General features: G+C 36.7%; 1 protein-coding gene across 10 annotated transcripts in view; it reads left to right on the top strand.

The window, feature by feature from the left end:
- LOC106032159 (SRY-box transcription factor 2) overlaps window positions 1-13,730 on the top strand; it is a 275,642-nt gene that overhangs the window by 27,933 nt on the left and 233,979 nt on the right. For 9 of the 10 annotated variants that reach the window (XR_010833517.1, XR_007161729.2, XR_010833516.1 and 6 more), the window contains exon 2: window positions 8,797-8,861. Coding sequence is in view for 2 of the 10 variants with exons in the window: in XM_067002290.1 (XP_066858391.1) it covers window positions 8,797-8,861 (65 nt within the window). In the remaining 8 variants the exon portion in view is untranslated. Of the gene's footprint in view, window positions 1-8,368; window positions 8,862-13,730 lie in introns of those variants that run through there. The other variant, XR_010833513.1, reaches the window with a different exon arrangement.

Below are 13,730 nucleotides of genomic sequence, written 5' to 3'. Positions count from 1 at the left end.
GCCCAAGCTCCTTCAATACAACAGTCTGGGAAAGTAGGAATATCAAAGCTTCTTCCAAACACAAGTGAGCCGTGCAGGTTACTGACAAGGTGCTTCTGACACCCTGATCCTGCGAGCACTGGCCAAATCCCACATGCTGACAAGGTCAGGGCTTGTAAAAGGGAAAGGTTCTGTGTCTTGGGAAAAGGTGCATATTCCCTCTAGGGAAAATGGTCATTGACTGGTCCTATACTCCTGAAGTTGTAACTCCACTTATTTTTTGATATTTTACAGCAAAATATTTTGTTTCTGCATTTAAACAATTAGATGTCAGCGAGGTGAAGTTGTGTGAATGTAACTTGATGAATTGGACTGATTACTCAGGAGTGTGGTAATAGTATTCTGCTCTGGGCTCAGTAGTTGAAACTAATACCAAAGTTAGCTACCAACTTCAGTGTCCTAGTGAAAAGAGTCTGGTGACTTCTGTTCCTGTTCTAAAGACATCTCATTTTACCTCAAAAGCCACCACAGCTGTTACTAACTGATAATAACTGAAGTGATTGTCGATACCACCATGGGGATAAATAAATTATCAATGAATAGGTGCAAAGACTGACATTGGAATCATTCACATGTATGTTGAAATATATTACTGGGAACAGATATGACTGTTATGACACTTAACAAAAAGAAGGACTTTGAGATGGTTCTTAAAGATAAGTCTTTAAGTAGCAGTCACCATTTTTAAGCTTGTGATTCCAATGCCTTTCAGAAAAGCACGATTTACCAAAAAGCAAAAAAGTTTTTAAATACCTTGTAATTGTCATTGTGCAAGTATTCTTGTCAAATCATTTATTTTGATGATAATAAATTCCTAGATGAAATCTGTAACACCAGTCACTCCCTAAAAACCTGACTGTTTATAAGATCCCAGTCAATATCTGAACTGAATAAGAAACTTTAACGTTTTGATTTATTTGTTTTTGTGGGGCTGAAAAATGAGATAAAATGAAGTATGGGGTAATCATGTTGTTTATTTCATATTTCATTTAATTCAAGTTAATTTAATTTGTTATTTTGCTAACTGTTATGTTCCCCTGTGAAAATACAACATTAAAAGAAATCTACTCCAGTTTGTTTTTACTTTTTCTAGCATGTGTGTAAACACAAAATTCTCTGGATGCTTTCTACTTGTCTAGTTTTGCTTTTGATGCATGTATATAATTATGTGTTCATGTTGTCATGGTAATTGAAACCGGAGTTCTCAGAATGTGGAAATCACTTGTGTTAGCCTGGAACGGAGAAGTCCAGTTAAAGAAGACCATGTGACCGTACTGTTGGCTTAAGGCTGACATGAATTTTGTCTTAAATACAGAACCTGTTATAGCTTACCCATTCCCAACACACACTTTTCTAACCAGTTTCTAAATCCATCCAGGGACTGTCATGTTCACCTTGCATATCTAACTCTGCAAAGTGTTAACGTCTAACACAAATGTCTATTGCTCTAGCATAAGCACACGTTTCTGTTCTGTTAAAGTGATGTGTTGTGGTTTTTTTAAAGTCTTTTCTAGAATAAGCTCCAGTATTCCAGTCTTTTCTTGTAGATTGAAAGTGCAGCAGTCTTGAAAACAAAGTGGCTACACCTTAGTTTCAACGTGCAGGTGATATCCACAGCTAAACAGTAATCCATTTGAGGCCTCATCAAAAGTGAGTAAAGCAAAAAAATCACTTAGGGTGGCATCCAGAACATGCTCGTTCTGTCCATAAGGCTTCCTGTATGAGACCTGCTTATATTTGCAGTAGCTTTAAAGATTCAGGTTTAGCTTCTGATCTGGATCCTTTAGTGCAGAACTGCTATGCTGTTTCTCAACTTACATTTCTGCAGTTTATTATTTCTGAGAAGGAAATAATGTACTTATCCTTGAATCACAGTTAATCTTTTGCAAACCATTTCTGCTAGGATCTTTGTGGACTCTAATGGTGTGATGGCAGACCTTCCTAGCTTAGACAAGCACTGTGGTAGTGGTCTCTCTTCTGTCATCAAGATTAATCATGAAAATCAAGAATAGCACTGGATTCAGTACTGACCAAGAACTCCGTCTGATGCCTTCTTCCTTTTTATACAGTGTGTAGCTGATAGCTATAGCATCATTCTTTTTCTATAGCTATTTACCCCGTAGTAATGATATTTAGCTCAGATTTTTTTAGTCAGACTAGGAGATAGTCTTCCTAAAACCATGTCATCAGGTATTTCCCATATCATATGGCTTGTTACATTATTATGCCTTGTTCTTGATGAATCCATGCTTGCAAGTAGTCATTTCCTGTTTCTTTTTTTGGTTACTGTAAGTTTCTTTCATGGTTTAAGTCACCTCAAAAGAAAAAAACAGTCTATAATTTCTTCCTTCTCCTTTAAGGCATGCATTATTTTTGCTATTTTAAAGGCTTTTGTACCCATATCCATCCATCACATGTTTTCGGAAATAATTCTAGTGATAACAGGATTCCCTGTTCTCTTCTGATATTGTCCCCTTTTGTTTGTACTTTTAATTGTGGGAGCTGTCTGATTACAATTGACCTTCTTAGTAACAATGGTCAATAAAGCAGTAAACACTTCAGACTTCATGACATGATATGTCAATAGCTTTCTTTTACCTTTAAGCTGCTGACCAACCAGTAGTTTTCCTGGTCCCCCTCTTACTCTGGTTGTATTTGTAGAAGTTCTTTTTATCCTTTGTCTCTTGCAAATTGTACCTCAATCTATTTGTTCCATTATCTGGTGATGCCTTTGCATACTCATGCTGTTTTTTTTTTACACTTGGGCATTTTCCACTATCAGGTATTTACATCTTATATTTGAAACCAATTACGTGAATCTAGTGAAGATGTCTGAAACTTAACATATTTATAACCTTTCTTCACACTGGGGCAATCAGCATTGCATTTTTTTACTTTCTCTTTTTTAAAATAAGGACCTGCCTATTTTTCCTTTTTTCTTTCTTTTTTTTTTTTTAACCTCTCCTTATGTCCATCCCAGGCAACCTTGTCTGTTAGTTCTGAGTATATTAAAAATATTGCTTCTTAATGTGCATTGTCTTTATTTGCTCTTGTCTTTTCATGATTATGCGTTTTACGTTCAAGTGCTAGTCTAGTGACTTGTTCAGGTTACAGTTTTGGGCTAATTTCATGAGTCTCAGTCTGTGGTTCTCCTCACTTGTACCATATTTTTGAGTGATGTCATTTTTTTCATTCAAATCTGTAATTCATCTTTTTGTTATATGTGTTGATATCTTAATTTTATTTGTAAAGACACTAAGTTGAAATTATTGACTACCTAGGCTGGGTAGGGTGTTTGTTATTTTTTCTTTAATCTTTGAGATAAGGACTGTTAGAATAGAATGATTCCCCTGAAAACATCTACATCAGGTGAACTGTATATTCTGTATATTTACAATCGTTTGAAAAAATTAGTCAGGAAAGCAGAAGTGATACAATGGAATCTAAGCAAGAGAAAAGAGCTGGAAGTAAGACAAGGAAACTTTGAAAGGAATAAAGAGCTCCGTCAGGGGTGAATGTGGAGGAGGGAGCCTTTTTATTAATGTGGTTTCACAGCAAGAGTACTTCACGCTTGTGCTCCTTGCCATATACTGCCTTCCTTTAGGTGGCAGGTGAAATTCAGTACACTGACTTTTAAATCCCAAGTGCTTTGGGAATGGCTTCCCAAAAAGTCCTTTTGCATGTCTTAGTGCAGCAACCAAGGTGAACCAAATCACTTTTACAGAGCTTTTATTGTCCAAATGGGAGTGAGTTCATGGCAGAGCACTCACCTCTGGTTGTCGTCATAAATCTGTCTCCTCTACCTGAAACTATATAACAGATGTCTATAGTTTTATGCAGTCAGAAGCCCCAAAACAAGCAAGCTTATGTTTTTATTTTCTCTGGCCCATAGCATTGCTTCCTCAAATGCTATTAATGCTGCTTGGGTTTAGCAACTGCAGTGGTTTAAAATGTTAATGATATGTGACAGACTCTTCATGCTTATTAGCTCTCTTCCTGCCTAGCACAATTAAAGATGATAATGAAAGAACCATAACCCTAAAGGATGTAGACTATACATCTTTTTAAAGAAAAAAGATTATAAACAAGTACATATAAAACAAAGACTTAGAGAGATGCTTGTGTATCTAGTGGCTGCAAAATAACGTACAAACAGGAGGAATATTTTTACTGCATATGCTTTTGCATCACTTCGGTCACACGCTGGGCTAAATTAGGAATGTTACTGTCTTTCTTCACTGTAAAATGTCTTCTGAATCTACTTTCCCTTATTGGTAGACAAAAATCTGTATTAAAGGATTTTGTAGCATTGGCTACATTTGCTGCTTTTTGTTATTGTTTTTGCACATTGTCAAGAATGTGTGGAATTCTAATTAAAAAAAAAAAATGCAGACATTTCTAACCAGAGATTGAGAAGTACACAGTTTTTAATGTTATTGTCATGCAGGTCCATGCTCAGGAAATGTTTGAGCATGTGTGCTGTCCAGTTTTTTGATAAGATGGGCCTCATCAGAAAGCAAGATGTTTCATTTGGCCAGTATGGCTGATCACGAGACATCATGTCATGCTGTCTGATTTACTTTCTTAAAGTACATTATAAAAATTATTTACAAATATTTTAAAAAGCAATTTCGGGGGAAAAAGATGGATATGCACTTCTGCCCTCCCTCCACAAAAAAAAAAAAAAAAAGAAAAAAGAAATCTTTTAAGTCCAGTTATTTCACTGAGAACAAACCAAATGCATCTGAGATAAAAGTTGTAAAAAGAAAACAGCCTTTATAGCAGTTCAATAAGGGGAGTTATTCTGGAGTTCCTGATTGGCTTGGCTCGCTGAGGCTACGTATTTTATATTTAAATTACTTAAGTGGACATTTCTTATTCAGAATGCTCTCTCTGAATTATTTTCATTAGCTATGGCAATGATTCTGTTACCCTGGAGTCAGTATGTCCAAACAGATTGAGTGCTTACAGGAGCACAAATAGAGAAGTTAAGCTTGGAAGGAGCTTTGTTAATTTACCTGAGAAATTTAATTTAGATTAACATGTTATCACCTAAAAGTGAAAAAGCTATTCATAAATTCTCATGAAAACTGTTTGGGGGGGGATATCAGTTCTGGTTATTACTCTGAGGCTTTCTATTTGACAATTATCAAAAATTATCAACAATATCAAAAATTAAGCCAGCCTTTGTATCAACAATGTTTTCCAGTATAAAATCACCTCAGATATTGTTCATTCTGGGTCCTTGTGCCAGTTACTGGTGCTTCTACCCAGATGTATGTGTTCAGCAGGATCTGAACATGTAATACAAAAATAGCCTGTTAGCAAAAAGAGTAGTTGCTTGGGCAAGAAGGTATTTTATCACTGTGGAGAGGTCCAGAGTGGGAAATGCAGCGTGTACTTTGGTGTAAATTGGGCTCTTGGAGCAACAGAACTGGGTTTGGGCCAAAACCTCCCGTGCCTTCCTGCTTCCGAGGGCAACGTACCCAGCAGTGGTGCGGCCGAATGAAGTGAGGTGCTTTCGTAGGTGGGTCTGCAGGGTTAGGATGTGGCATGTGAAGGCATGGACCTTTATCGTTAAGGCTTACCAGAACATTATAGTGTGTATGTGTGGTGTTGTTTTTTAGTTGGCTTTTGATTATTTCTCCAGAGTGCATGACAGGCTTATTAATTACTTGCGTCCTACGTGAGATGTGTTCTGTGGGTCAAGTCCAACCATATCTCGGTGGCTGGCAGCGGTTTCCTAATAACTTCTCAAGTACGTGGTTGCAACTATGTGTCCTGTGGTGCATTGTCTTCGGACTCTTTCTGTGGGGATACTCAAACGATATTGATGCTGTAACAAAATACTTTCTGCTTGGTCTATATTCTTTTTCTAATAGCTCTTAATGTTCAATTTGCCTTTCTCACTACTAACTGAGCACAGAGCTGGTGCATTCAGACAACTATCTACAGTGATTACAAGAGCTCTTTCTTCTGTAACTGCTCAGTACAGTCCCTCATAGGGGATGTAAAGTTGGGATTAATTGCTACTGATTCAGTAATCATCAGTGCATCTCTGAGATAGTGGAAAGATACCATTGCCACTAGGGCTTCTACTAATTTCAAATATTATATCAAGCGTTTGAGCTACATACTGTGTATAGATGTGGTCTGGCAGTGACTTGCAGTTTTTGCCTTGGCAGCCAAAGCTTAACACATGGTGCTCGTTTTGACTATCTTCATTTTTGTCTTCTGTACAAGGTGTTTATAATTAATTATTTAGTGTTTCTATGTAATAATAAATGCACTTCCCCCCCCCTCCCCCAGTGCTTCTCGGTCTATAATTCAACAATCAACTGGCTTATTAAACAATCAACTTACCTCACTAAAAAGTGTTCATTTTTAGTCTGAATTATTTCAGTGTCTTTATATAAACGTTGCTCTGCAAACAAGTAGTTCTATGATCTGTAGCAAAGGGCCCCAAATCAGTGGCTAGCTTCATTTTTTGAAACTGCAGCGTCACTGCACTGTTAGGGCAGAAAGAAAAAGTTCCTAAATATCTCAGAAAATTTGGCATATACTGACTTTTTGGTGGGTGTGCAGCTGGGACTTGAAATCAAGTTTCTGACTGCTATCCTCTCCTCTGGTGCAATGGAAGTAGACTGCTGGGTACTGCTGTTAATTGTAAAGGGAATTGGCTCTGTAATTCTCATCTGCTTTACCTGATGTTTTGACCTTCAAATACAAATATTTGCATGATCCTACAGTTTCGCCTTAGTTTTGCAAGCGTCATGGGAGGGGATATGAACACTTCAAGGTCTTACGGGAAACTTCAACAGGGCTAAGATGTATAGGGAACTATAGATTTCTTTGTATAGAAGTGTTCTGAATAATTGAGTCTATATAGTAAACTGGAGCAAGTCTTGATCATGACAGAAATTGGTCAGCATTATGCTGATAGGTATATTTGACTTTGGATGAGTGTAGATTTCACCCTTTATATTTACAGATGATTGGCAAAATTGAATGCTACTGTTGCAAAAGGGTCTTCGTCTCCGGGGAAGTAACACAAGAAGCACAGATAATATGCTTGTAAGGGTACAGAAATATATTAAGAGCTTTTTACATGCTGTTTTTGCATGCTGTATAAAATTAAATGCAGTCTTGGTGGAAGAAAGGTCCCAAGACTCCCAAGCTGTGGGGGATGTTCTTAGTATGTAACTCAGTTATCCAACTTTCACTTAATTATCAAGGTTTTATATAAAAACATACTGACCAATATGATGGTATCTACTCCTGTAGTTTGGTTATAAATGTGATGCCTGTGTGACACCTTTCTGTGATGTTACGTGTAATTCTTTCTGTATGTGGCTGCAGCTCTTGGAACTTCTATATTAAACACAATACTGTGGTTACTCGTGAATGAAATCACTGGAACAGTGTTGGAGAAAAAGTACACAGAAAGATTTAAGGCAGAACGTGGCAAAGCAAATGCTGCAATTATCTGCAGCTGAAAACAAGTAGCTTTTAATATGTCCATTCACCTAAGAAGGGAGGGAGAATTATAGACCACATGCTCTTTCTTTCCCTTTTTCTATCATTTCTCTTCTTTTTCCTTTATACAGTTTATCACCCATAATTTCAGGATGTGTTTTGTTTCTTTAAGCTGTTTTATCTATAGGCTTATGAGGTCAGTCATGTGTGAATTCTTTTGTTAGTCACCTCACCTTTTGCCTTGATGATAGAAAATTGATCAGGCCTAAAGTACAAGTTCAATAGACAACCCCCTTGGTCCTTTGTCTAGGAGAATAGCTACCATTGAAGGCCATGAGCAGGTTGCTATTAATATGACAGCCTGCTCTATCTCCCACTGTAATTTATAATGAAATACCTAATCTCCATTATTTTGATCCAAGCAGGCGATCCCATGAAAAAGTCTTTTCATCCAGTTCCCAATGGCAGTTACATGAGAAATGGCAAACCAATAATTTTTGTCAAGTTTTTTAAGCCAACAGAAATGCTTTTCCACTGCTACAGTTTCAAAAGGCACAGATAAAGCTCATTCACTGAGATGAATGAAAAAGCCATCTGGGGTTTTTCTTTTTGACTTCCTTTCCTTTTCTCCATCCTTGTAATCAAATTTGAGCAAAATCAAATGGGGCTTTCTATGAAAGTACCTTTTGTTGATCTGAACGAGCTGGTAATTTACAAAATACCCTTCCTTTGTGAGGAAGGCTAAAGAAAAAAAGAATCAGTAGCTTTTAAAGCTGGGCCTTGGTGGGACTCTAAATGCAGTGAAAGCAGTCTGTGTTGAGAGATTGAAATGTATTTCAAAGCCAGGCCTGAGTCAGGGTACAGGGAAGAAAAAACCTATGTGCATTTTATAAGAAGAAAAACCTGAATGGGAAGGGGAAAAGAGAGAGAGAGAGGAAAAAAACCTGGATAATACATTAATCATTATTTTGGAAATTGTCTTCCTTACTGACACATACTGCGTAACTAGTGATTGAGAACTTGGATTTTTGTTCTATTATAGGCATCTCAACGTTTGTCTGTGCTGCTTTAAAGTTTGAGAGGCAAGGATCCTTGAACACTGCTGGACTGTGTTTTAAATGTTTATATTTTTCAACTTTGGGGCTTTTTTGGTTTTTGTTGGTTTTGTTATTTTTTTTAACCTTCCCTGTGAAGTATTATGGGGAGAAATACTTACAGGAAAGCTGAGTTTATCCTTTTTGGCATGCTAATGTTTATTTTTATTGTATTTCTGCTTACCAGATTTCCTAGTGGTAATTATTTCCCATTGACTCGGACCAAAGGACGGTGTGGACACCTAACAAATAGTAAGTTTATGCCTTGTTTTTGTTATTCGTATTTCACGATTGACCTGGAGAAGATGAAAATGTTTGATTAATTGCAAATTCTATATTGTAAGTATTAATGCTGTATAACTGTATGAATCTATTACTGAGAGATATTGATGATGTAATTTAGCTCTTCTTATCTGTTACTTACCATAACTGTTTTGTCAGATACCGATAAGTGTATTGTTCTGCATTGAAGATAATACAACCTCTGAAATAAGCACTAATTTACATGTCTGAGCAAACATAGCCCATATTTTAATATTTTTTGTATTTATAGATTTGCTTAGAATGCAAAGTAGTTCTCATTTCTCCACTTGTGTTTTTATTCAGGATAAAAATGCATCTTAAAAACAGCTTTTTGATTGCACAATATAAAATGTTACTGGTAATTTTACAAAAATGTGGACAGTATAGAAGAAATTCTGGGGTGGTTGTTGGTGGTTATTATTATCATCTTTTAAAGAAAACTTATCGTATGTGTTATTTTTAGTCTGTTTTATGTTGTATCCTGCTAGAAAGAATAGAGAGGTATGAACGTTACTGGCTAAGATCTTATTATTTTTAATGAAGCACTAGTAAAAACTCATTGGTTTTTCAATTTTACTTTGAATACAGAAACCATAGAAATAATTTAGAACTGTCAACTTTAAGTTGTAAGCTGTTTGTTTTGGATGAAATGGTATGTGATTTTTTTTGTGTGTTCCTTTATATGTGTATACAATGCTGGAATATCAACTTAGCATGTTGTAGGGAAACAAGCTGGAGTAAGTGCTTTGCTTTTTAACATTACCAAGAATCCAAAGACAACTATGTGAAGTTTGATTGCAGCTTCAGTACTTAGATCACAAATTATTTAACAAATAGCTTCCAAAGTATTGTCTTTGATATCTGATTGAATTGGGGAATGTTAAGAAGTCACTTTTGTATCTGAATTTATTTTCTACTCCTAGTTCTTAGTATCCTCTTCACTTTCAATTTCCTACAGGATTTGTTTCTCTCATGGTTTTGAGCCATTTGCTGCCTCCTAATGACTGACTTTTAAAACAGCAAACATGGATAATTCTCCCCCCAAACTTTCTGAAACTCACTGTTGCATATTTTGTTTGCCATTTTTCATATATGTGGAACTGATGAAGAGATCTGTGAAGTTAGTAGCTTTGCTCTTTGATATCTCAGCAGTTCAGAGAGTGCATTAATGGGAAACTTTCCTAGTGCTGAGTATGGAAACAAAGATACAACTAGCTGAATTCCTCTGAATCGTGTTGTTTATGTAACATAACATTGCTTTCACAGGCTTGCAAGCTGGTATTATATGTTGTTTGTTTTAGTTAAATGTTTGTCTCCCACCTGTCTCCCTTCCCCTTGCTTAATATTGAACAACCTTTATTTTTTTTAGTTTTACATCCTTCCTACTGTATACCTTCTTTAACTTATATTTTTCGTTAAAAACTGTCAAACCTAATGAATTTTAAATGGCTATTTAACAAATGAAGCAACAACAGAGCAAGAGGGTAAGACCAAGATAAGACCTGATGGTCTTATCGTGGAATCAAAGTTGGTGGTCATAGTATGTGCTTTTTGAAGCACAGTGTAGCACCACTTTGCTTGAAAACTTTGAGACCTGTTTCAATACAAATAAATACTAATGATTATATGGGACATGCAGAGAACACAGACTTTAATTTCTGTGTGATCTTTTCCTTCTTGTGAATACTTTGCAGTTTTTTAAGGATGCAATCTCAGAAGCAGACCAAATGATTTAGGATGACAGTTTTTAGGGAGTTCTGATTTGTCCCCTTCTATTTATGTATTTTTTATGGGTATGTTCTAAACTCTTCCCTGGGCTGAGTTGCACTCAGTGACAATATTCCATTTGTGGCAAAATGTTGGTAAACCACTAAGGTTTTTAAACATGAGTTGGACCTTATAGGGTGCTAAATGCCTCCAACTGTACCTGATTTCATGTTGCCAAGCCTTGTGCTTGAACCTGTCAAGCTCAAGCACATTGTGTGTTGTGAAGAATTAGCATAATAAATTACAGTATTTTTTTTAGTAAATGTGCTCTATCATTTCAATCACCTGTTGAGAAGGCTTTGTTGCAGGAAAGAGTCATAGCAACACATGGTGACTACTTTTTTGTTTGAGAATGTGTATAATTATGTACTTCACTTGTATGCGTAATTAATATAGTCTGATTTGAATATCTGAGATGAGTTTACAGTAAAAAAATGATAAAATGGGGATCTGAAGATATATCAAATAAGTTTAAAAGCACTCCCCCGATTGAGAAGATAATCCAGTACAGTACAAAGAGAACAAGGAAACGCACACTATGACAGGTTAGCAATACGAGTGAGTTGTTGCATCTGTTGAATATAAGTAGATAATTCTAGTGCCTGAGATTAAGTTGTTTAATTAGATGGTTTGGATGTTTAATCAGACTGAGGTGGATTTGGATAGGGAAAAATGTTCAATGGACATTCAGTGGCATTTATTTTTTAAATGCCTGAAACAGTAAGAGATGGGGGACAAAGGATGTTGTTAATTCCTCAGCCTCATGTGCCCTCTAGGGTTCTGCATTGCCTGTAAGGAAAACTTTTCCTTCCAGTTATGTTTTCCGCTCATCCAGGTTGGGGGTGTTGTAGCACTGTTGGTCTTAATTTGAAAAGTGGAGTAAACCATCACAGTTCTGTCTTGTTCTGTAAAGTCCATCCCCAAATGTTTCAGGATGATTCCAAAGTTCTTCAAGCTTCAGATATGGCTTTTAATGAACATCGTGGTTGTCAGTTAGGGTGGGACAGCAATACCAGTGCATTAAAATACTGTTATTATTATTGTGTCATTTAGAGTGTTGTTGTGGGCACTTAGAACTATTGTAAGAGTTGCATTTCTGGTGCACCATCCATTGTGAGTTTGGTGGAGTCAGCCCTATAATGCAAATAAAATTTGCTGTTCAGCATCAACTGTGATAAAGAGTATTTTTAAACAGTTTATTCACTGTGGATTCTTAGACCATCTGCAAAAATATCTCAGAAAAATCTTTTTGTAATTTTGAGCACTACTTGGACTTTCCACTTAGTCATAAGGAAAGAGTAAGTGATTTTCACTGTGGATGACAAACTTTTTGCTCTGCATACAAGGTAATACAGCAAGATGTTGTAGAGTATTTTTGGATTTACATATAAACACTTATTGGACTATTTTTGTCATCTTATAATTACTACATGTAATCCACTGTTGTCTATGTAGGAACCAAGAATGTTCAGGACTTGCGATATGATATTTTCATAAAGCTTGTCTTTAAAATCATCTTCCTATTTGCCAATTCCTTATAGGATGAGTTGCTATCCGGTGAAGTTATGATGTCCAGATAATATTGCTTTAAATACTTTCTGCCAGTTCTGTCCTTTTGTTTTGAGTAGAACAAAACCTCTGAAGGACTATGTTGGAATTCATTGTAAGCATAAGTGTTCATAATGTGGCCATCATCCACGATATCAGCGTCTCATAAGTTCAATATTTTGTCTTCCTGCCACTGCCAAGGGGAGCTGGGGGTGGGGTGGGTAGGTCCAGTGCTATTTTTGTAGTTGCTTGGGATAAAGAAGACTTTTTTTATTCCTTTAAATTGTTCATTTGTTATTTACCTGTTTATTTCATATATTTGGAGACTGTAAAAATCTGTGGCACAGCTTGGAACTATAAGTTGCAATCTTTTCATTTTTCTGTTTAATAGAGCAGACTTGAAAGACACTCAAAGGTGTATTTGGTGCTTCAACTTCTTCAGAGACTGTGTTCATAATAACATACCACCAGCAACATGAAATTAGCTGGCTCTATCCTGTCCTGGCAATTTGTCCTAAAGCTGGTGAGTAAGGGCAAAACTGCAGGAGAAAGGAGAGGTCGAGTAACCACTCTGAAAAGTCTTGACCCATAATAGGGTTCAAAGGTAAAAGTACTGTTTGCTGCAAGGCTCTTTGTTTGCATACAGCTTGAAACTGAATCAAGAAGTGGAAGCTGTGCATTCATTACATATGTGTATAAACGCATTATGTGCATTTGTAATTAATACCAAGGGATGCCCTTGTTGTGGTATTTCTGATTCCAACTATAGGGCATGCCTTCCATTTTACTTAAATTTTTTAAAGTAGTTTTGTTGCAGTCAGTCTCTGGTACAGGTGGAATATTTAGAGCAGCCTGTACCACAGCCCTGTATGCTTTGTTAGATGGCCATTTATTCTTCATTCCTCCAGAGAGTACCCCACTCACTGGGCTGTACAGAGCATAGCAGTCTTGTTCCTTGTGCCACGACATGCAGACAAGCCACAGTGGCACACCTGCCCATGCTGTCTTCTGAGCAGTCCGGGATGAAGTTTTTGAAGTTTTATGAACAAACATCTTCAAATTCAGACTCTTCTTCTTGTCTTGAAAGGCAGCAGTTTAAATGAACCATCCTGAGTAATGGTTAATTTGGGGTTGGAGTGAGTTATGTGCTCAAAGATCCCAAGGGATGTTGCTTTATTAGGTCATACTCTTGCTGTCACATCAACAGTCTGTGGTAGACTGTAATATCTGTTTGTGGTCAAAACCTCATGGTTTTTATGTCACGTAAATGTCTTGTCGCCATAGTTTCTTAGCAGTGTGTACAGGAGCCAGCTGCCTAGAGAGGCAGCAGGTGAAATCTGTTGGAGTGTCAGAAGCTTGCTGGAGCTCCAGTAGCGTTTTGGGTTAGCAGACTCCTTAAATGTGCACAACAGAGAGGAGTTCTTCTGCTTAAAATACGGCTCCAATATACTACTAAAATGCTGCATTAATGTTTGGGATAGCTATTGTTGAATTCTACTGACA

Source organism: Anser cygnoides, chromosome 9, assembly GCF_040182565.1.
Source record: "Anser cygnoides isolate HZ-2024a breed goose chromosome 9, Taihu_goose_T2T_genome, whole genome shotgun sequence".
In the NCBI taxonomy this organism is placed as follows: Eukaryota; Metazoa; Chordata; class Aves; order Anseriformes; family Anatidae; genus Anser; species Anser cygnoides.
The sequence above is the reverse complement of the archived record's forward strand: the minus strand, read 5'-3'. Positions and strand labels throughout refer to the sequence as shown.